Genomic DNA, 25,242 nt, shown 5'->3' with positions numbered 1-25,242 from the left:
TGCCCCCACCCTGCCTATTTTGTCCAATTTATTCCTTTTTCTTTTCCACAAATACAGCTCCTACCCATCTAACAGATCACCGCAATCTTCTTGTCTCTAGTATTTCCTCCCTTCACATTAGCCCATACACCTCTCCCAGACTGATCTAGAGAAGTACTTACCACATCCCTCCATGTTCAAAAGATTTCAGCAACTCCCTGCTCCCCAGGATTTCAGCAACTCTCCTTACCTGGTATTCTAAACTCTCTAGACACTGACTTCTTCCCACCTGACCAACCTACTCCCTTCCCAATGTGAAAGCTATCCTTGAGTGTTCTTTGGTCCTCCAACAGCCCAAAGAAGAACAAAGCAGTTGTCACACAATAAAAAGAGAAAGATCCTCCTCTGGCTTCCTTGGATTCTGCCTAAAAACCAGGGCCAGGAGCTGGGTAACATCCCCTATCTCTCTCTCTACTTCCCCTTCCTTCTCAGCTCCACTTACTGCCTCCCATTTATATTAAGGGTAATTAATACATACACACTTGGGTTCTCATTGTATTAGAGAGAGAAAGAAAGCAAAACACAAATTCCTTTGTAGAGATGCCCTTGACATTTTAATAAACAGTGGCTACCCCTTCTTTCATGTCCAATCAATGCTACTGTGATCCTATTCCCAGAATTCAAGAAAGCAGACAGTATTTAGATGATTCTCCACCACAAAAATACAACCTAAACCAAGGGAAACTTCATGCTCATGCTCCTCTCCCAACACAGAAATTTCAAAGCTGATAGGCCTTCCTGTATGCTGGGACTCTCTACAGCAGCACATGAACTGGCTTCGAAATTTTCTTGCTCAATAGAGAGCATTTACTTACCCCACGCATCTCCTACTTGCATCTTGGGAAAGCAACCTTACATAGTTAGGGCATTTGCCCTCAAAAGTGTCTTTAAACACCAAGAGATTGAGAAAATGGTATTGAAGCATGGCCCTCATCCAGTGTTTTTCTTTGGGTTCCCATTATCACATAATATTAATCTATAAAGTAGGTATTATACTTCCCAAAGCCTACACCTAAGTGTGCTGTTTCTACTGTTTGCTTTTGCATCTCCTGTTAACCATCTACTGTTTGATTTGGGAATGTTTTTTCTAGATTTATCCACAAAAATACTCACCCATATTTCTCTGCAAGTCCTCTTGCTTCCTCCTCTTTTACTACTCTCTGGTCTTCCAGATCACTCTTATTTCCACATAACACTATATCTGGGTTTTCACAATATGCATGCATTTGTAGCTGGCCTGTATGAAAAATTATCATAGGTAAATAATATGTGTGATCAATGGAGAATATATGCAAATGTGCTCTGAAAACTTTTGGATATATCCAACTTTAAGTGGATATACAGACATAAGGAAATGATAGAATGCTTTCAAAGCATCAATAACCTAATCTGCAGAACGGAATGGACAGGGCAGAGATGTAGAACTTATCCTTAAACACATATCCCATCTTATTTAAATCAGAGAGGAATGGGAGAAATGGCTAACCCTCTAATAGTGCATGTGTGCATGTGAGCGACCATGTGTACACACCCTTGTGGCTATTTCTCTACTGAAGGCCATTGGAGAAAAACTTGGGAGAATTTTTAGTGCTTATTGTTAATCATAAAGCTCTATATTTCATATGGTGTCTCCCCATCGCAATATTTTTTAAAAGAACTGTCTTCTTTTGAATGAACTAGCTTGTTTCTATATGAAATGCTTTCACATTTTTCTATTATCCTAAGGCAGAATCAATTCAATTAAAATAAGAAAGATTTAAGATTAAATGAGAGAAAACCATTCTAGAATAAACAGGAAATGACTCTGTCACCAGAACTAAGGGGAAGCAGAAGACTACAATTCTTATTCCACAGCGTTTATTTCTTTTCACCTGAAAACCTGTAAATGGGCATACTTTTAAAAAGCAATTAAACAAAAAGAGTTTCATTAAGCTAAATAGTTTAATCTTCAAAGAAGTAAAATAAAGCTTTATTTCTTATTCATCTTATTCATAATGAGATTAAAGCAGCCCAAATTTTCTCAATAAGACATAACTCAAAGTTGGTATGGCCCAATTTATTTATCATAGTTAACCAGAAAAGTGTTGACATTTTAGTTCCTCATTACAAAGTCCTGTTCATTATATCTTATCAAGAGAAAATCTAGTCAGCAAGAATTCAGTGGTCATCAACATCGGCCAGATACTTGGTACAGAATTTCAGGGCCCTGACCTTTGCCCTCAAGAGACAGCTAGGGAACAAGGCCTACATAGGCAAAACCAAACTGTGTATGTTTCCAATAGTGGCCATATGCTTTCTTTCCTCCAAGACGGTACACATGTTGTTCCAATGTGCTTGAATACCCAACCACCACCTTCCTTCCATGAATTTCCACCCTTCTTTTAAGACTTGCCTCTCAGTTACCTCCATAGTGAAACCTTTCCAGTCTCCAGAGTGGCTCTGTGCTCTATTGATCCCACACATGTCCAGTGTCATGATTATGAGCATGAACTCAGGACTGACTGTATCTGAGACTGAATCCTGGGTCTACTGTTTACTAGCTGTGTGACCCTGAGGAAGTCGTTTCCTCATGTGTAAATGGTAATAATGATGGTACTTTCTTTGCAGGGTTAAGGTGTGGATTAAGTGAGTTAATTCAGTGATTCTCCAGGTATGGTCCATGAGCCTTCCCATCACTAGGGAACTTGTTCGAAATGTAAATTCTCAGGTTGCACCCCAAGGCTACTGAATCAGGAATGCTGGATATGGAACCCAGAATCTGTGTTTTAACAAGCTCCCTGGGTGATCTAGATGTACAATCATACTTGAGAACCACTACATTAATATGTGAAGGCATTTACAAGTGCTATGAAGTATCACCAATAATGATGTTTAATACCATTTGTTTATTTTGGAGACTCCAGGAAGTGCAATTATTGGTGATTTTTCCTTTTATTTCTTCCTTCCTAATTTTTCTACAAAGACTGAATTAATTATATAAAAAGCAAATTAATCAATTCTTTAAAAAAAATCCCACTAAGAAAAAGACACATACATAAGTAACTACTACAACTCATAGTGGTTAAAAGCCACTAAAAATCCTATAGGTAGTACAAAATATAATAGCAGTTGAGAGGAAGGAAAAAATTTAATCCAACTACAGTTACAGGAAATTTCATGGAGCCCATAATTTGCCATATTTTAAAGAATAAGCAGAACTCCAACCAGTTTTTTAAAAGGGGTGGTTATGGAGGGAGTGGGTGTGGGGACCGCTTTTAGACAGGCAGAATAATAGGAATAAAAATATACAGGCAAAAACATGTAAAATATATACCTGTTGGGCTCTTATACCATTCATGTGAGGTTACAGAAACAATGTTTAGAAATTCAGACTACTTTAAAATTTCTTTACAAAATAGGCTGCCACTCAATGAAGAATACTTAAGGGCATGACTTGCTCATTCTCTGAGCTCTAGGAAGATAGGTAAGTGAATACAACACTACCTGATTCCTTCCATGTAGCAGGCTGAGAGAACTCAGCTTTCTGTTCAGTCTTCTGAATTCAGCAGGGCTCACCTTTCGATTTGCATGTATCCCCTTTCCAAGGGGCATGAACAGCTTTGGAGTCACGGGAGAACTGACTGTCAAGGCAGCCTGCAAAGGAAGGGTGCAGACCTGCTCTCCTCTCCCCAGGCCACTCAGGGCCAGGAGCCAGCTACTTGTTTAAGGCAACAGTGCCTTTGTTTTAGCCTGCACCCCCCAAAAGGAAGAAATAAATAATCCCTATAATATTCAAAATGCTAACAGGCAGGAGGTAAATAAAATGTATAGACAATAAATTACTGTTCCTAGTGAAGATTTGATATTATTATCTTTGATCCTCAACATTAACTTTTTTTTCCAAAGGCGGGTTGGGGGAGAATAGTTTCCATTGAAGATATGAAATCCTCAAAATGTGTAAGTTTTTTCTACCTAATGTGCAGTAAGAATTCTCTTACACTATAAGGATAACAAAATAAAATGTATACATTACACATAATTTCACATAATTTTGTTATTTATCTAATCAGCTAAAAAGTCCAGATAGGCAAGATTTATCTGTCTCAGAATTTCCATTTTTATCTGTGAAAACAGATGGGTTTATGACAGTCCTTATCCTAAAATAAAGACACGTCACTTGTCTGAATCTTCACCCACAGTGCTTGTGAGGATCAGGTACAAAGTATGTGAAAATGCTTTGAAAATCATGATGCACCATGTAAATTACTTATTTAAAAACTCATTCTTAAAAATAAGGTTATCAAACCAAAAGGCTATGAAAACCACAGCCAATGACTTCATTGTAATACCAAAACACCAAGTTATTTTTTAAATTGTCGGTATTTTAAGTCCATATTTTCATTTTAAGGATTTGGATGTTAAGAATTTAACACCACAGACTTCCCCAACAGATTCTCTGGGTTTACACTAATACAACTAATGGAGAAAAATGTAAATTTGCAAGCTGTTATTTATTTGATCAAGTGGTAGGATTTTAAGTGGCTGTTAGCCAACCATTTGGGAGATCAGGATCTCTGCAAAGAGCCAAGATGAGCGTGTGTGTATGTTTACATACGTGTCTCTGTGCACGTGAGTTTCTGGGTGTGGCTATAGTACTGGGGACCACTTTTGCCAATGTAATTTTAGAGTCTTCCATGATGAGATCCTTCTGGCAACTTCCCTGACGTTAAAAGAAAAAAAGGGAACTCTGAGTAAAGAAGAGACATGGAGCCAGGGGTATGATCTTCTAAGCCTTCAAAAGATATTTATGTCTATGTAATAGATGTATTACACCCTGGTGATATAAATTCTGACAGCATAAAATAGGCAAGCAGATACTCAGAGATTTAACTTTTATAGGTTTCTCTTTCCTTATCTATAAAATGGGTAACAGCATCCTCTGTTTTCCACATGTAAAGTGCTGCCATGTGCCACCAAGATAAGAACTACTCAACAAATCAAAGTTAGTATTACTAGGAAAAGCAGAGTATCTCAGTAATCTTTCCTCCAAAGTAAAATAGTACTAGGAGCTCCTCCAAAACAACTTAAAACAGAAGTAGAATTTAAGAGAGCACTGTATTGTGGGAAGTGGGGAGTGGGAGATGGAAACAATAGCACTTACTTATCCAGTTTCTGACATTGAGGAAACTCTGCTCATTCGTCAGATCAAAAAGCAGAAGAAACCCCATAGCATCTCTGAAGAAGGCTGTTGTCAAGCTACGAAACCTAGGAACGTAAAAGCAGATAGGTCAGCTAAATCATGACCCCACTCCTGAAATATAAAACTACCAATAGTGCCCTCAGTCTCTTTCAATAATTCATCAATAACAAATTAGATGTTTAATAATGTGCCATTGTTTCTAATAACTTCACATTATACATGCAAATTGTATCTCTTTATTACACAGGATTTAGCAAATTATGCTACCAAATAGGTATCTAAAGTCAGAAAGAATACTTGAAAATATACTGAGACTTCATAAAACACCAACAATTACCAAAGTTGTATTTGGAATTCAGTCTTACAGAGAACAAACTGATGGATACCAGAGGGGAGGGGGAAGGGGGAAAGGATGAAACAGATAAAGGGGATTAAGAGGACACTTACGATGAGCACTGAGAAATGTATGGAGATGCAAAGTCACTCTATTGTATACCCAAGATGAATATAACACTGTATATTAATTATACCAGAGCTAAATAAAAATAAATAAAATAAAAATGGTCTCTGTAGATTTTTAAAAATTAAAAAAACAAACTGGATGGTGATATTCCAAAAGTATGTAAGACATTTATTGCTTACATAAGTTTATGTGTTAATGGACCATGTGATTTGAAAAATCAGACTGCTAGACAGGGATCACAAGAACTAGCTCATGATCCCATAGTCTCAGTCAAGAATTTACTTAGTCAAGGGGCACCTCGGTAGCTAAGTCATTGGGCGTCTGCCTTAGCTCAGGTCATGATTCCAGCGTCCTAGGATCGAGCCCCACATGGAGTCCCACATTGGGCTCTCTGCTCAGCTGGAAGCCTGCTTCTCCCTCTCCCCCACTTGTGTTCCTTCTCTCGCTGTGTCTCTCTCTGTCAAATAAATAAATAAAATCTAAAAAAAAAAAAAAAAAAAAAGAATTTACTTAGTTAAATAGGCCTAAAGCAATGGTTCTTGCTATGTATGTTTTCCTTATCCCGAGAAAGTTCCGCTTCACTTGATGTTATAGTGGGTTCCGTTACCTTTTAATTTCAGTCTCTAAAGAGGTCTCATAAGTCTGCTAACCATTTCTTTGGCTTTACGGTGGGAGTAGTATTGACTCAGACCATATCCTTTCTTGGTACTCTCTCTTCTAAGGCTTTATCCTGCCATCTCTCCTCTCCCTCTAAAAGTCAGTTTCTACTTTATTTTTATGTAAAGTCAGCAACTGACAGGCAGAGATTCCAGGAAAGAAAATACTAGTATGAAATTGCCATCTAATCTTCTAAGTTTTCTCCAATATTTCTAATCAATGTTTTTACAAAAAGAGTCCTTATCTTTTAGGAATACATACCAAAGTAGTTATAAATGAAAACATCTGACATTTGGAATTTGCTTCAAAATAATTTGGTGGGTTGGATAAGAAGGGATGGAGGTATACGTGAAATAAGATAGGCCACAAATCAATGACTACTGAAACTGGGAAATACGTATATGATTTTATTATACTATCCTCTGCAGTATATCTTTGAAGATTTCCATAAGAAAAAGTTAAAAAACAGAATACTTCAGGGGTACCTGGGTGGCTCAGTCAGTTAAGTGTCTGACTCTTGGTTCTGACTGAGGCCATGATCTTAGGATCCTGAGATTGAGCCCCAAGTGTGGATTCAGCCCACTCAGTGTGGAGTCTGCCGAAGTTTCTCTCTCCCTCACACCCTCCCCCTCCCCCACCCTGGCACATTCTCTCTCTCAAATAAATAAAGGTTTTTTAAAAAAATAAAAAACACAGTACTTCAAAGAAACTGTGAGAGAAAACAGTAGCTATAACTAAAAGAAATTTTATATCAAGATTTCATGCGACTTATTTTGATCAAGCAACTTCTGACCATATGAGTTAATTCTAATCAGATTTTCTGTGAGGTTTCAATAACCAGGTAAGAGTAATGCATGTAAATCTGAAGTTGTCTTTTTAGCTGTGTAAACAGCAAAGGTAAATGGAGAAAAGTGTGTAAATCTTAAAGAACAATAACATGAAGAACAAGAAGAACAAGAACAAGCAAAACGAAGGAGGAGGAGGAAGGAGGTGGAGGAGAAAGGAGGAGGAGACAGGAGAAAGACTGAAGAAGTAGAAACTGTATAAGTAAGATAGTCTATTTGGAAAAGGATTCATTTTTCCTTTGACCTTGTATGAAAGAGACATCATTATCATTTCAGACTGATAGATTTCCTGCTAATTTAGCAGCATGTCTGATCTAGGTCCAAGTCAACTAATCAGCTGGCGTTTTCCTGCTCAGGTATGGTGTGAAGGGCATAGCTGGTTTTCCCTTTCCTCCAGTAAGGAACACATAACTAAAGATCTCATACCTCTCCTGCCCTGCTGTGTCCCATAATTGCAGATGGATTCTCTGGCCTCTGCCAATGGCTCCATCGGGTCCATTGGCTCTATACACCTAAAATAGCAAAATGAAAGAGAAAAAGAAAACTTTTGAAAACAATTAATTCTTCTCACTTTTCTATTCAGTAAAGATCCCATAAGCATCTAGACTTCTAAAAATATTCCATCTGGAACGCAACCTTATTTTTATATTAGTCCAAATAATTGTCTTTGGATAATACAATAATTTGTATTAAAACATAAATATACACATTATATATTTTTATAAATATATTATTAAATATATATAACACATAATTTGTATTAAAAAATAGTCTGCTTACTTTTCCTCAAAGTTCCCTCAAGTCACTAGTATTTTTCCCTAGCCCATCTTTAAAAAGTACTCTAAAGCAATTTTATAGGAAGGACCTCTGACGACCTCTTCCTCCATAAAAGCAATGAAACGCTGGCAAAAAATGTCAAATTCACTTTTTCCAAACACTGAAAATTAAGACTCACAATGTTCCAAGAAGCATCTAATCAAGAAAAATGGCTGAATATCAGTAAAAACAGTAAACTTTGTGCTGTTTTAATTTATCCTATTCCCAAACCACTCTTCCAAGCTCCTCAGTAGCCTTGAAAAACCAAGAAATGCACTATTATGGTAGCTATGAAAACAATCAGCATAGTAATCACTGAAGGGGGTAGAGGCAAAACAGGTTTGAAGCTACGCAAAGTCTCATCTCCAGAGAACCATCTGAAAGTTGCCTTTAAAGCTCCATTCCCAGGCCTTGACTTGACTTTGCTAAACTTAGAGCTTGCTCTATAGTAACCTTACCCTTAGGGCATTTGTTGAAAATAATCCGGACCAATTATTTAACATCACAGCTACCAAAGGCAGCAGTACCAACTGGGGCTAACAAAATCCTAACCAAAAAACTTGAAGACAAAAATAGGGAAATGAGATGTCCATGGGGAGATTTGAAAAGTTCCAAAATATTCCTTGGAATGTACCAGGCCAGTCTCATACATAGTGTTGTACATATGCCTGGGAAAGACTTGAAAAGAACCAATTATCACATCTCTAGTTAACTTTGAGGCTCTTTTCAAGCAGGAAGTGAAAGCTAAGGCAGAGTTGTGAACTATCCATAGGAGCATTAGCACCTGTCCCAAAATGAACACACACACATACAGAGTGTGTCATAAAAAACTGAAAGACTTACTGATTCAAGAAATCTGACTACTCAGAGGCACCTGGGTGGCTCAGTCAGTTAATTGTCCGAATCTTGATTTTAGCTCATGTCATGATGTCAGGGTTGTGAGATAGAGCCCCATGTCAGGCTCTGTGCTCAACACAGAGTCTGCTTGAAATTATCTCTCTCCCTCTCCCTCTGCCCTTTCCCCCCCTTGGGAAAGGGGAGAAATCGGATTCCAAAGTTGCCAGATTATATTATTTAAAATGTCCAGTTTTCAACAAAGTTTATGAGACACAAAAAGAGACAGGAAAGTATGGCTCATACACAGCAGGGGAAAAGAAATCAAGAGAAACCACCCTTAAGGAAGGCCAGATGTTGAACTCACTAGAAAAAGATTTTAAATCAGCTATTATAAAAATGTTCAGAGAACTAAAGGAAATCATGTCTAAAGAATTAAAGTATAAGGGCTCCTGGGTGGCTCAGTTGGTTAAGCATCTGCCTTCAGCTCAGGTCATTATCCAATGGTCCTGGGATCAAGCCCTGCATCAGACTCCCTGCTCAGTGAAGAGCCTGCTTCTCCTTCTCCCTTTGCTGCTACCCCTGCCTGTCCTTTCTTATTCTCTGTCTCTCTAAAATAAGTGAATAAAATTTTTAAAGAATTAAAGAATAATGCCTCACTGAATAGAGAATATTAACAGAGACAGATAATATAAAAAGAAAATGGAAATTCTGGAGTTAAAAAGTACAATAACTGAAGTGCAATATTCACTAGAGAGTTTCAATAGCAGACTAGAACTGGCAGAAGAAATAACCACTGAATCTGAAGACAGGTCAGTTGAGTTATCTAGGCCATGGCACAGATGGAAAAAGAGTAAAGGAAAATGAACAGAGTCTCAGAAACCTATGGAACCATCAAACATACCAACATATACATACTGGCAATCCTAAAAAAGGAGACATACAGAGGCAGAAAAAAATTTGCAGACATAATAACCAAAAACCTTCAAAATTTGATGAAAAACATTCATCTGCATATTCAAGAGGGCACCAATTAATTAATAGAGATTGACTAGACACTTCATCAAGCTGTCAAAATCTGAAGACATAATGAGAATCTTAAAAGCAGCAAATAAAAAATGATTCCTCACACACAGGGATCTAATAAGTCTAACAGCTGATTTGTTATTAAAACCAATAAAAGCCAAAAGGCAGTAAGATGACATAAAGTGCTGAAAGAAAAAAAAGACTATCAACCAAGAATTATTGTTTAAAATCGAAAGAGAAAGTAAGACATCCCCAGATAAACAAAAACAAAAAATTCATCACCAGCATACTTGCTCTATAAGGAATAATAAATACAGTGCTTCAGGCTGAGATAAAAGGACATTGTGCAGTAAGTCAAATCCATAAAAAATGAAAAGCACCAGAAATATAACTACATAGATAAATATAATAGAAAGTATAATTTATTTTTTTATTCAATTTAAAGTATTTTTAATATTTTTAAATTTTAAATTAAGTACTTTAAAGTATTTTTTAATTCTTTTCTTCCATCTGATTAAAATACAACTGCATGAATAATTATAAATCTGTTGATTTAGACACATTGTTAGACACATAACATAACAAGATAGAATTTGTTTGACAATAAGTGCAAAGGAAGGAGTAGGAAGTGAAGCCATATGTAAACACAGTTTCATGATAGTAAAGAAATTAAGTTGGTATTAATCTAAACTAGATTGTTAAAAATTAAAAATGATAATTATAATCCCTAGGGGAATTATTTAAACAAAACCTCAAATATATAGTAAAAATAATGACAAGAGAATTAAAATGAAATACTAGAAAGTATTTAACACAAAATAAAGTAGTCATGAAAAAACAAAGGAACAAAAAATAAGACACATAGAAAACAAGTAAAAAAAGGCAAACATAAATCCTTTCTTATCACTAATTATATTAAATATAATGAACTAAGGCACGTGGGTGACTCAGTGAGGTAAGCCTCTGCCTTTAGCTCAGGTTAGGGTCTCAGGGTCCTGGAATCGAGCCCTGCATCAGGCTCTCTGCTCAGTAGGGAGTCTGCTTCCCCGCTCTGTCTGTCTGTCTCTCTGCCTACTTGTAATCTTTCTGTCAAATAAATAAATAAAATCTTAAAAAATGAATATAAATGAATTAAATACTCCAAATAAAAGGCAGAAATCGGCAAAATGGATTTAAAAATAAGACCCAACCCTGTACTGTCTACAAGAGACATACTTTAGATTCAAAGATACATAGAGGTTGTAAATAAAAGGATGAGGGTGAAATACCATGCAAACAGTAACTAAAAGACAGCTGGAGAGGCTACACTAATACCAGAAAGAAAAAGAAAAAAAAAAAAACTTTTAAGACAAAAACTTAATAGGGACAAAGAAGGATATTTTGTAATGATAAAAGGTCACTCCATTAAGAACATATAGGAAAAAGTGTTCATCATCATTAGCCATCAGGGAAATTCAAATCAAAATCACATTGGGATACTACCTTACACCAGTTAGAATGACAAAAATTGACAAAGCAAGAAACAACAAATGTTGGAGAAGTTGTGGAGAAATGGGAACCCTCTTACACTGTTGGTGGAAATGCAAATTGGTGCAGCCACTATGGAAAACAGTGTGGCAGTTCCTCAAAAAGTTAAAAATAGAGCTACGCTTGTGACCCAGCAATTACACTACTGGGTATTTACCCCAAAGATACAAATGTAGTGAAAAGAAAGGCCACATGCACCCCAATGTTCATAGAAGCAATGTCCACAAATAGCCAAACTATGGAAAGAGTGGAGATGCCCTTCAACAGACAAATGGATAAAGAAGATGTGGTCCATATACACAATGGAATATTACTCAGTCATCCGAAAGGATGAATACCCAACAATTGCATCAGCATGGATGGGACTGGAGGAGATTATGCTAAGTGAAATAAGTCAAGCAGAGAAAGTCATAATACAGTAAAACAATACAACACACTGTGGTAGAACAGAAGACAAAACCACATGACCATCTCTACAGATGCAGAAAAAAAAAAACCCTCTGAAAATATTTAATGTCTTTCAGATAAAAACTCTCAAAGGTAAAAAAGAATGTCAACTTGAAAAACAGCATCTATGAAAAACATAGAGCTTACATTACAATTAATGGTGAAGGTCTGAATGCTTTCTCCCTGTAATCAAACAAAATAAGGATGTCCTCTCTCATAGATTCTATTCAACTTTTATTGGAGGTTCTTGCCAGGGTAATTAGGCAAGAAAAAAAAGATATCCAGATTGGAAAAGAAGTAGTAAAACAGAAGATGACATGATCTTGTATATTGATATATAAGGAATATCTATATTCCATAAGGAATATATATATATAATATATATATATCCATAAGGAATAAACACACACACACACACACAATTAAAACTACTAAATAAGGTCATCAAGGTTTCAGTGTACAAGAAGAATTTACAAAATAAATTGTATATGTCTATACACCGGCAATAACAATTCAAAGTGAATTAAGAAAACAATTCAATTTCCAGTAGCATAAAAAATAAGATACTTAAGAATAAAATGAACAAAGAAGCATAAAACTGACACTTTGAAAGCTATAAAACATTGTTGAAAGAAATTAAAGATCTAAATAAATGGCAAACTATCTCATGTTCATGGGTCAGAAGATGTAATATTGTTAAGATACTAATATTCCCCAAATTGATCTAAAGATTCAGTGCAATCCCTATCAGAGTCTCAGCTGGCTCCTTGGTAGAAATTGATAAGCTGAACCTAAAGTTCAAATGGAATTTCTAGGAATCCAAAACAATCCTGAAAAAGAAGAACAAAGTGGGAGGGAGGACTCGTGCTTCCCGATTTCAAAACTTAGTACAATGCAGAGCAAGGTAAGTACTGGTTTAAGGATAAACATCTAGATGAATGGAACAGAATTGAGGGTCCAAAAATATACACTTATATTTATGGTCAACTGATTTTCAACAACAGCATCAAGACGGTTCATGGGGGAAAGCATAGTCTTTGCAATAAAATGCTGCTGGTACAACTGGATACCCTATGCAAAAAAAAAAAAAAAAATTGGACCCCCTTCACACCATATATAAAAATTAACCCAAAATGGACCATAGACCTAAACATAAGGGCTATAAGGGCTATAATTTTTATATATATACATATACATATGGATAAATATATTCTGGATAAATTATATATATGTATATGTATATATATATGTATGTGTATATATGTATGTACATATATGTATATACACATGTGTATATACATGTATATGTATATATGTATACATATATAAATTATATATACATATACATGTATATATATGTGTGTATATATACACATTGATATATATAGTATAAATACATGTATATGTATATATATAATTTATCCAGAATATATTTATATATTATATATATACACACATATACATATATGTGTGTATATATATAATTTATCCAGAATATATTTATCCATATATATATATTCATATCTATAAATAGATATTTGTCCATATATAGAACATTTATCCAGAATATATATATATTTTTTTTTATAAAAGATTTTATTTATTTATTTGACAGAGAGAGATCACAAGTAGGCAGAGAGGCAGGCAGAGAGAGAGAGAGAGAGAGAGAGAGGAAGGAAGCAGGCTCCCCGCTGAGCAGAGAGCCCGATGTGGGACTCGATCCCAAGACCCTGGGATCATGACCTGAGCCGAAGGCAGAGGCTTAACCCACTGAGCCACCCAGGCGCCCCTATCCAAAATATATTTTTAAAACTCTTTAAAGTAAGGAATAAAAAGACATCCCATTTCTAAACCAGCAAATAATCAGAATAGATATTTCTCCAAAGATGATATACAAATGGCTAATAAAGCACATGAAAGAAATGATTGCTCAAAAATATCTGTCATCAGGGAAATTTATGTCAAACTTATAATGAGATACCACTTCACACTCACCAGAATAGCTATAATCAAATAGACAATAACAAGAATTGGTGAGGATATGGTGAAAATGGAAAACAAGATTGCTGGTAAGAACGTAAAATGGTGTAGCATCTTTAGAAAAATCTGGAAGTTACTCAAAGTTAAATAGAGAGTTATCATAAGGCAAATCAATTCCATATAGCATAGGTATATAACCAAGAGACTTGAAAACATAAGTCTACACAAAAAATATATATGACTGTTAATGGAAGCACTATTCATTATAGCCAAAAAGTAAAACAACCCAAACGTCTATCAATAGATGAATGGGTAACAAAATGAGGCATACCAATACAATGGAATATTATTCGGTCACACAAAAGAATGAAGTTATGATACATGCTACAACATGGATGAACCTTGAAAACATTATGCTAAGTGAAATAAGCCAGACAGAAATGGCCACATATTGTATGATTCCATTGATGGGATATGTCCAGAAAAGCTAAATCCATGGAGAATAGATTAGTGGCTAGCAGGAGGATAAATGGGGAATGACTGCTAAAAGGCACAACTGTGAATATACTAAAACCCACATATTGTACACTTTCTTTTTTTTTTAAATATCTTGTTTATTTATTTATTTGTCAGAGAGAGAGACAGACAGACAGTGCACAAGCAGGCAGAGGCAGAGACAGAAGCAGGCTCCCCACCGAGGAGCCCAATGTGGGACTCGATCCCAGGACCCTGGGATCATGACCTAAGCCAAAGGCAGTGGCTTAACCCACTGAGCCACCCAGGTATCCCTATTGTACACTCTCAATGGGTGAATTTTATGTCATGTGAATTATATGTCAATAAAGTGATTTTTTAAAAACAAGGTTATAAAATGGGAATAAATATTATCACATATATATACTGATTCTAGCAATTATATGTCAATACTAAAAAGTTAATGAAATCCTATTCTTACTCAGTGGGTCTGAGTCTCTAAGATTCTCTGACACTGGAAGAAAAGACCTCAAGTGAGTAAGAGGGAATGAATTCTTTTACCCTAGAAGCCAGACACCATTTATCTTTTCCAGCAGTGAAAGATCTTTGTCTCTTGGCCACTTGTTGACCTGCTTCATGGTAACAGTCAGTTTTTCAACAAGAAATATAGTTCATGATGAAGGCCATCTTCTCTCTGCAACTCTGATACAGTGACCTCCTCCCCTGCCCTCCACCAGCATAACTTTCAGTCCTATGGTCCCTTAAAGAAAAGAAAAAAGAGCCTCTTCCTTCACCATCCAGTAGAACCTCCATGTTCCCTTGGTTACTTCCCAGGTCAACATAGACTAGTGGCATTCTCACTCCCACGCCAACCTCACCTTCCTGGCAGGAGCAATGAGTCTGCCAGTTAGTGTTCCAAGTGGGATTGAATTAAGACAAAGGCTACTAAAAATGACATCAAAGGTAGAAGAAATAGTCCACAAAACAGGAGCAGAATGCTAGGGGGGTCTGTAGGCTTCATAACAAATGTAGACAAATAACTTTGAGGTGTTCTGAGGGAACATGCATGTCAAAAGGGTATCAAGGGAAAATTTTGAAAGAATTCTTCACATTCGTCTCATTGGTTTTATAATAAAGGTCCCTCAGCACAAACTTTTAAATCACATTTCCTAGACTGAACATGATACACTTTCGCATGCACCCTTCAATTTTATATTCCAAACTTTGTCCTTCTAATTCCTACAAAATAAACTAGACAGACAGGCAAATGCTGATTCAGAGATCACATTTTTTATATAGAACTTACCACTCTCTTTTCCCTGAAATCAATGCCCACTGTCGTGATAAATTTGGAGTTAAATTTACCATCTGTGTACTGGTAAAGTACACTGGTCTTCCCTACTCCAGAGTCTCCCAAAGCCAAAAACTTGATGAGGTAATCGTAGTCGCCATCAGACATAATGAAGAACTCAGTGGTTCACCTATAAAATATAAACAAATGCATATTTCCTAAAAAGCCAATAAGAAATATTAGCATCTTCCATGAATAAGGTGAGTTATATTAATACCCAGCTCAATAATTACTGTTTGACACCTATATGCCAAAGGGTTCTGTGAAGATGATTAGATAGTATTCACTGCCCCCAAGGACCTAATAATTTGCTAGATGAGATGTTAGTAAAATAATAAATAACAGTTTAATTTAAATTTAATGTACATATTATAGTACCATTAAGACAAAAATTCCAAGTAAGAATAAAAATTAAGAAGATAACCAGCACTAAGTTTTACATGCAGATCACACAGAGTAACAACTTTAAAAAAGAAAGAAGGAAGGAGAATGTTACAGGAATAATAATAATTCTTAGGGTACAAGTGGTTCCAATTCCCCTTTCTTTTTCAAAGTCTCCTAGTGCTAGATCCTTGGTTTTTCTCTTTTACTTGGACATCTAGGCAATTTCACTTATCCTATTCATTTTCAAAGGTCATTATAGTTGCTTCAAAGGCTATACTAAATTCACAAGTAAAATTTGGCTGTGGCTTCCTTATTTTTTTTTTTAAGATTTTGTTTATTCATTTGACAGAGAGAGAAATCACAAGTAGGCAGAGAGGCAGGCAAAGAGAGAGAGGAGGAAGCAGGCTCCCTTCTGAGCAGAGAGCCCGATGTGGGGCTCCATCCCAGGACCCTGAGATCATGACCTGAGCCAAAGCAGAGGCTTAACCCACTGAGCCACCCAGGCACTCCTGTGGCTTCCTTATTTTGATGATGGTGATGATGGTAATGATGGTGATGATGGTGATGATGATGATGATTATATACCACATATTAAGTCAGACTTTTCAGAATACCACTGCTCCCCTGGGAGCTAAGTTCCAGATTTGGCCAGTCACTATCCAGAGATCATAGTTCCATTACAAAGTGCTCATCTCTCTATACTTGCCTTGGTACTCAAACAAGAAATGCTACCAATTCAGGTCTTAGATACTGACTAAAATGAAAGTCTGCCTTAGAGAAGAAAAATTCTTGTTTTCACCAACAAGACCTAATAACCATGGTAATTTTTATCTTTTATCAATGAACACTTTTCATGACTTGTTATTATTCCTTAAATAGATTGCAACTAATCAAAGTATCGGTCCAGCTGAAAATGTAGTCTATCTCCAGGAAAGGCTTACTTCTTTTTGTGCTTACATTTCTAATACCAATAAACCCTCCAGAAAAATCAGGGAAATATCCAGCTATCCCACCACCACTGACAACTCCACATGTCATTCAAACATGCATCCTCACCCATCCCATCATCACCCCCACACATTAGATGCCCTACATTAGATATTGCTGATTTTCCTCCCAATGTCTAATTTCACCCAGCCTCATATTGAGAAACTTTACAATTCTCAATGCTTCCTATGGGATTATTTTTATAGATCCTCAAAATTAATAAAAGCTCAATGAAGGACATTTATTGATTTTCAAGGGTTCCAACCCCCACCCCATCCTCAATTTGGTGACTCACCTTATGCTCAAAATTCCTGAACACTGACCCCCAAGAGCCACTGCAATTTACTTCCTCATACTGCCTCAGCAAAGATCTGGGACCTAATACTCAGATATGGCTAGTCAGCTGATAAGGGCAGAGACTCCACAAACATTCATAATTCTATTTACAAACTATAAAGAATGACACTTCACAGATAATGGCTTCCCTATATTATAGCTTCTGTATTCACAGGTTTAAGTTGCCAGTATTAATGGTATATAACAGAATTCTTCTCTAGAAGATGACCAACAGGGTACAAATAAATATTCTAGTCCATCATATCATAGGATCTCATTTAGCTCCAAGTTATTCATTAATTAGAGTTAAGAATTGAAAAGCAGGTCCAGATAATGTTTAATCATTTTGGAGGTTCCTCTAAAAATAAATGAAGAAGCAGAAAGCAACTCCAAATTCTGCAATGAGAATGATACAAGACAACACTGTGGTTACCTTACTTCCTCTTTACTTTTTAATTTGAACTAAGGGTGGTCATTTCCACATCTATGTTTTTATATCACTTAAGGTGTAGAAGAAAATGCTGTCAACAATGGCATCACTCTTCTAGAACTCTCTAAATCTACTTGAATGGAATTCAAAGACAGATCAAACTCTATTGGCTGCACCAAAATTTACTGTGTTTACTTATCATGGGAGAAGAATCACACATATAAATCTTAAGATTTTCTTTGTGAGATTTTCTATTCATATTGACAGCAATACATAACAGTTTGTTCCCAAATCAAGACATCATAAACAAACATAACAATCATAACAAACCAATACCACTACTGAAGGTATATAAATATCACCATCAATATTAATCATAGTTTGCACTCTTCAGATCACACCTCTAGGCAATCTGCCTCGTTAATCTGAAAATAAATGTCTAAAACCTCTCACTTTCTGGGTTCAGTTTTCCAAAGGATGAAATAGAACCCATAAAGGTTAACTCATTTACATAGTCTAGAATACAAATCCCTTAACTCCAGGTTCCTGTCTGTCTCCAAGCTTATTGTCTGTTACTCACACTTCCACAAATGCATGTTGGGCTTAAAGGTGACCAGGTATTGTATCATACAAGGTAGCCTACTAGGAAACACATGACCTCCAAAGTCAAGCTGACCTGGGCTAAATTCCATTTTTCCTGCATACCTCAGATGTCTCTGAGTCTTGGATTCAGGTTTCCATCCTATGAAAAAGAAGATACTATACACTCCTTCACACCATTGTTCTAAAGATTAAACAAGATGCTTTGTGAAGCACCCAACACAATGGTTGGCATATGCTGGACACTCAGTAAATTTTAGCTCACCCTCTTTACCCCATTCTAGACAGACCAGACTGGCCCTGAAGACCTAACACAATCTCTGAAATTATCTCTGAGTCACTCAAAACACATTTCTAGCATAAAGGAATTCTGACTGGCTCAGAGTCATTTGCTGAGTCAACACAGAACACTTTCAAAGTAATTCTGATCTTTTTTGGCTGATTTAAAACATTTTCATTTTAAATTGACCTGAAGATCGCAAAAGAAGTTATGACCAGCCTAAAAACAGGTTCAAATCTGTATAAAACACTGCAGTTCATGCTACTAAACCCATACTTGTTAAAAAAAAAAAAACAAAAACTGAATGGTTCATTTTTTTTTGTTTTTATTTATTTATTTACTTGAGAGAGAGAGAAAGCAAGTACAAGTGGAAGGCAGAGGGAGAGGGAGAAGCAGGCTCTCTGCTGAGCAAGGAGCCAGATATGGGGCTCGAACCCAGGACCCTGGGATCACAACTTGAGCTGAAGGCAGATGCTTAACCAACTGAGCCACCTAGGTGCCCCCTGAATGGTTCATTTTAGTTCAGAATGAAAGAGTTGAGTTCAAAGAGGTTACACCTACAAAACTACTTTAGCCACTTTGACTAAAACTAAATATACCTAATGAAAATTACTTGGGTCGGGGTGCCTGGGTGGCTCAGTGGGCTAAAGCCTCTGCCTTCAGCTCAGGTCATGGGCTCAGGGTCCTGGGATCAAGCCCTGCATCTGGCTCTCTGCTCAGCAGGGAGCCTGCTTCCTCCTTTCTCTCTCTCTCTCTCTGCCTGCCTCTCTGCCTACTTGTGATCTCTGTCTGTCAAATAAATAAGTAAACCTTTTTAAAAAATTATTTTTGTTTTAGGGTGCCTGGGTGGCTCTGTGGGTTAAGACTCTGCCTTCAGCTCAGGTCATGATCTCAGGGTCCTGGGATCAAACCCTGCATCTAGCTCTCTGCTCAGCAGGGAGCCTGCTTCCCCTCTCTCTCCCTGCCTCTCTGCTTACTTGTGATCTCTGTCACAAGGTCACATACACAAATAAAATCTTTTTTAAAAAAATTATTTCTCTTTCTTATTCTTGTTATTCAAGTCTTGAGTGGTATTTCAGGGGCCTAGTTTCCACAAAGAAAATACTTCAATCCCCAAATATGGAAATAACGTAAATGATGTTTATGTTGGCATTTTAGAGTGGAAAGTTAAACACTGAAAACACACAGTGCAGAATTTGACATCTGGGACACTCAAACAACATTTTGTGCGTACTATTTGCAGTGAGCATTCCAGCCTATTGATGCTTAAGAAGCCAGTTCATGAAGGTTTTTCCCAATTGCATTACTTTTGTTAAAAATGGGTCAGAAGCCAAGGTCAGATGCCCACACACCAAGTACTTCACAATCTTTACCACAGCCCTACAGTAAGGTCCTACATACCAGATACACTTCCTCTCTCAGTAGGATCTCAGTGCCATTCTGTCATGAATGCCCCAATGAGAAGACAAGTAAGTGGGTCTTGGGCAGTCTATTCACATGCTAACATGGGCTCAATTCCAGCACATTGTTGAGAGAAAAAAGTAGAGGTCAAGAACATGGACTCTAGAACCAAATCATCTGGATGTGAATCCAGTCATTTCACTTTTTTTTTTTTTTTTTTTAGATTTTATTTATTTATTTGACAGAGAGATCACAAGTAGGCAGAGAGGCAGGCAGAGAGAGAGGGGGAAGCAGGCTCCCGGCTGAGCAGAGAGCCTGATGCGGGGCTCAATCCCACGACCTTGGGATCATGACCTGAGCTAAAGGCAGAGGCTTTAACCCACTGAGCCACCCAGGCGCCCCCCAGTTATTTCACTTTAGAAAATTCAATCCCTTGATGTGCCTGGGTGGCTCAGTCCATTAAGTGACTAACTCTTGATTTCAGCTCAGGTCCTGATCCTAGGGTTCTGAGAGAGCCCCAGCCTGGAACTCTGCACTCAACTCAGAGTCTGCCTGTCCCTCTCCCTCTGCTCCTCCCTCTTCACACTCTGTCTTCCAAACAAATAGATAAATAAAAGTTTTGTAAAATAAATAAAAGAAAAACAGTTTTTTTAGGAATTTCCAAGAGGAAATTATTTATTTTATTTATTTGACAGAGGGAGATCACAAGTAGGCAGAGAGGCAGGCAGAGAAAGAGAGGAAGAAGCAGGCTCCCTGCTGAGCAGAGAGCCTGATGTGGGGCTCAATCCCAGGACCCTGAGATCATGACCTGAGCCAAAGGCAGAGTTTAACCCACTGAGCCACCCAGGCACCCCAGAAATTATTTTCAATCTTAGTCTTAAAGACTTAGTCAATTAGCCAGATGAAGGAGCTGCATAAAGAGGAGCACTCTTACAAGAAAGGAAGATTTTATGTGGGGGCCCAGACACAATACAGCAAATACATAAAACCACAAGTATTACAATGAAGACCACTAATTAGACTGTGCACAGAAATATACTCTATTTTTAGATAGAGAGGTATTAATATCATACATCATTTCCTAATTTTATACAATTTCCTGTAATACAGCTGTAATATAATGGTCATATGTTGTGTTAAGAAAAACAATTTTTAAAGAAAATGTAATCCCTCTTGCCTCAGGTTCCCCATTTTAAAAATGGGAATGGGGGCACCCAGGTGGCTCAGCGGGTTAAGCCTCTGCCTTCAGCTCAGGTCATGATCCAGGTCCTGGGATTGAGTCCGGCATCCTGGCTCTCTGCTCAGCGGGGAGCCTGCTTCCTCCTCTCTCTCTCTCTCTCTCTCTCTCTCTCTCTCTCTCTGCCTACCTCTCCCCCTACTTGAGATCTGTCAAAAAAATAAATAAAGTCTTTAAAAATAAATAAATAAAAATTAAAATGGCAATGATTTTTTAATTAATTTTTATTTTATTAATTCTAGCATGCATATGCTTTCTTATTTTAACTTCTTTATAATTGGGGTGCATCTTACATTTCACAGTCTTATAACTCATGACATTTTTAAACTGTTACTCAATGAGATAGCACTGGAGATAGTTATGTGAAAAAATCTGTCATTAGCATCCTATAGTAAGATCACAAAGCCACCATCAACACATTTTAGAACTGATGAAGTGGTAAACCTATTTCAGAGGCTGTTGTAAGGACTGAGTTAATGTGAACATGAAGAGTTTAGAACAGTGTTTGGCACACGGTAAATTCTGTATAACTATTAACTGCCATTAGCACCATCATCTTGCAATCTAGCCTCCTACAGTCAATATGCAGGCTTACTTTCTTTCCTAGAACTGTAAGAAGGAACTACGCCCCTAAACTAAAAATTAATGAAGGTAAAAATAACAATCTATGAAGAGCACTTGAACCAAAGTTTATTTCTTTATATTCTGTATCTCCTTCAGGAAGTGGCATCTGAGATACCTCAAGGAAATGTCTTCTAAAAAGTCAATTATGACCGTAATTTGGGACCTACGCTTTCTTACTCAGTTCACTTCAATCTCTCCTCCCTACACAAATATTTTTTCAAAGTGCTCTCCACCCTCACTCTCACCATATTAACAATAGAAAGCAAGGAACACCCACTTCCTCAACATAGACTAAGTGGTGATAATTGCCTGCTGAGAGAAAGTCAATGATCTTCTTCCTTATTTAAAAAAATAAAACATATCTTAATCATTCTCCAGGGAATAAGATAGAAGAGAGTGGTTTTAGTTAAGAGCAAAGAATTAGATTTCTCTCCCTCCCTCCATCATCCCTCCCACCCCCCCAACACACCACCTAGCCCAAATACTCCGTAAAGCTTCCTATGAAAGTCAATCATAGACTCAACCTTAGGATCCCCTAGCATGAGGCAGAATCATTCTGAAACTGCCTCAGATAAGGGAAAGTTTTCCCTCTATCACCCATACTTAATAGAGGGCCAAGAAAAGAGGGATAGATAATATTAACTGAATAACCACCATGTGCCACAAACAGTACTAGGCATGCATGATATTATTTTACCAGCATATTACTTTTTTTTTTAAGATTTTATTTATTTTATTTAACAGATAGAGATCACAAGTAGGCAGAGAGGCAGGCAGAAAGAGAGGGAGGAGGAAGCAGGCTCCCCGCCGAGTAGAGAGTCCAAGGCGGGGCTCGATGCCAGCACCCTGGGACCACAACCTGAGCGGAAGGCAGAGGCCCTAACCCACCGAGCCACCCAGGCGCCCCCCAGCATATTATTCTTAAAGAAGACTCAATGATCTGTACAAACCTTGTACTACATAAAAAGTAGTACTACATTAAAAGTAGTACTTTTTATGTACTACATAAAAAGATGTTTTCTTGTGGGGGCGCCTGGGTGGCTCAGTGGATTAAGCCTCTGCCTTCGGCTCAGGTCATGATCTCAGGGTTCTGGGATCGAGCCCCGCATCAGGCTCTCTGCTCAGCAGGAAGCCTGTTTCCCCCTCTCTGCCTACTTGTGATCTCTCTCTCTCTCTCTGTCAAATAAATAAATAAATAAAAAAAAAAAAAAAAAAAAAGATGTTTTCTTAATATGATGGGAAGTAGGCCTGGGTTCAAATTCTGACTCTGTGCATGACCTGGTCTGAGTTCTTTACACTAAGCCTCCATTTTTTCAACTATAAAATGGAGATAACAATGATTATTAAGTGACATTAGCCCTGGAAAGCTTTTAGTGCATTGCTTGGTGTATGTTAAATGTTCAATAATTGAAACTTGTCTTTAGATATACTATTACTAGTAACCTCATCAAGTTCTCAGCAAGGCATGTCATTTTGTGATCTACTCTTAATTTAATCCAGTACCTCAACCTCTAGAAAATTCATAGGAAAAATTCAATTTAGGTGCAATCACTTATGAGGTCGCTATCTGATACAAAAACTATCTTAGTATTCCAATCTAACACTGAGTTTTATCTGTGTAAGTTTTGGCAGTTTCAGAGCTGGAATGTTCATAAGTTGAATGCTTTAATTACCAGAAGAGGAAACTGAATGAAGCCCAGAGAAGACAAGTGAATATTACAAAAGCAATCAGCAGGTTAGATGTGGAGCTAGGCTACATCCCTAGGCTTCTAAATTATAGTCCTGTATCCTTTTCTAAAAGATCATGATTTTTATTCTCTCTGTATCCTTTCCTTCAAAGCCAGGAACCTCAGGTATAGTTGCTTTGATTCAAGAATCAAAGTTTTCTGTGGTACCAGCCAGATAGAGAGATGAATTACTTTATAAGTAAGGCTTACACTCAGGAAGTGGAGATGAAGGGCCTGTCCTTCTGCCTCTCAGTCACAAAGCTCTTCTTCTGATGTGCTCCCCTCGGGAGACAGATCTTAAACTGAGGGCACATTTGCCTCTTGTTGGTCATAGCAAATGTAAGACATTATGTATGTTGATCCTTGTGCCATCACCTGTAAATCCACTTTATGTAAGTCTTTCTTGTGGCTTCAAAATGGAGAGAGAGCAGGAAAATCATGACGTTTTTCATTTCCCTACAGATATTTTTGATATTGAACTTGGGGCTTTCTTCTCAAATCAAGATTATCTCCTGTGGTTCCACCTGAAGCTTTCTATAAGGATACGTCTTTAGGCTCATTCAATCACTCTTTCATTCATTAAGTATTATTTTAGTGCCTATTCTGTGCTTGGTGCCAGAGCACAATGGGAAGCCAATACTCAACATGGAAACCTGACACTTTTAGCCACATCCCCATCTATGTTCTCCTAATGACTATAACCACTTCTTTGGGTTTTCAAGAAAAGCCAATCCTCAAGAACATTTTAATCCTCCCTTGTAAACATAACACAACAGGACATCAAAATTCACATCCCCCTATTGCTTTTTCCCTGCCAATAAGTGCTCAAGTCATACGTCTTGCATGCATATAAAGATACAAAAGGAATAAAAATGTAAAGCTCAACAGAGAAGAAACAGAGAGCTTTAATAGAGAAGCATGATGTATATTGTAAATCATTTTTGCCGGACAGTATTTTGAATTTCTTAGAAAGGCTAATTGAAATATTACAGTGTTCCTAGAGAGCTTATGGACTTCACTTGCCTTGCCCAACGTGATTTTCTATGTAGAAATAGGAAAATGTGAATGTAACTATTACTTTTCAGATAAAACACAAAACAAAAGCATTTTTGAGAACTATATTGCCTCATGTTCTGTCATACATATTAATGTCCTCTTATTCAAGGATTCATTTCAAGAAAGATGTTCACATACCAATGACTGGCACAGAATAAAGTCTATCAGTGTTTTTTAAATTTAATGTTAAAAAGCAGTAGGCTTTTCTTGTTTTGTTTATGGTCATCATTGTTGACCCCCATTCCTGGCATTCTGAAGGACATATATGATAGCGACAGCAGAAAAGGGGAAGAGAAATCATACACAGTGGGGCAGTACAGGAAAGGCATTTTACAATGTACCAAGACAGGAGCAGGGACTTGTGTTTATCAAATAAGCCCTAGCTACAACTGTCTTAGATCATTGCAATTCCTATACCGTAAAGTCAAACACATCTACTTTCACTACAAAAACAACATGTGTTCTGCCCAATAGTGGGGCTCCCCATTTCCATAAGAGGTGACTGCTTCTGCCCTCTGTGCATGTGAGCTGCTTCTTCTCAA

At 37.2% G+C, this 25,242-nt stretch overlaps 1 protein-coding gene across 3 annotated transcripts in view; it reads right to left on the bottom strand.

Annotated features, from left to right (window-relative positions):
- RAB27A (RAB27A, member RAS oncogene family) overlaps positions 1-25,242 on the bottom strand; it is an 80,611-nt gene that overhangs the window by 12,631 nt on the left and 42,738 nt on the right. For all 3 annotated transcript variants that reach the window (XM_082733845.1, XM_082733846.1, XM_082733847.1), the window contains 4 exons: positions 15,594-15,768; positions 7,610-7,695; positions 5,180-5,283; positions 1,153-1,276 (listed from right to left, as the gene is read on the bottom strand). In XM_082733845.1, coding sequence (XP_082589971.1) covers positions 1,153-1,276; positions 5,180-5,283; positions 7,610-7,695; positions 15,594-15,746 — 467 coding nt within the window. In that variant the 5' untranslated portion in view covers positions 15,747-15,768. The remainder of the gene's footprint in view (positions 1-1,152; positions 1,277-5,179; positions 5,284-7,609; positions 7,696-15,593; positions 15,769-25,242) is intronic.

The sequence above is a fragment of the Mustela nivalis genome (assembly GCF_964662115.1).
Source record: "Mustela nivalis genome assembly, chromosome: 6".
In the NCBI taxonomy this organism is placed as follows: domain Eukaryota; kingdom Metazoa; phylum Chordata; class Mammalia; order Carnivora; family Mustelidae; genus Mustela; species Mustela nivalis.
The sequence above is the reverse complement of the archived record's forward strand: the minus strand, read 5'-3'. Positions and strand labels throughout refer to the sequence as shown.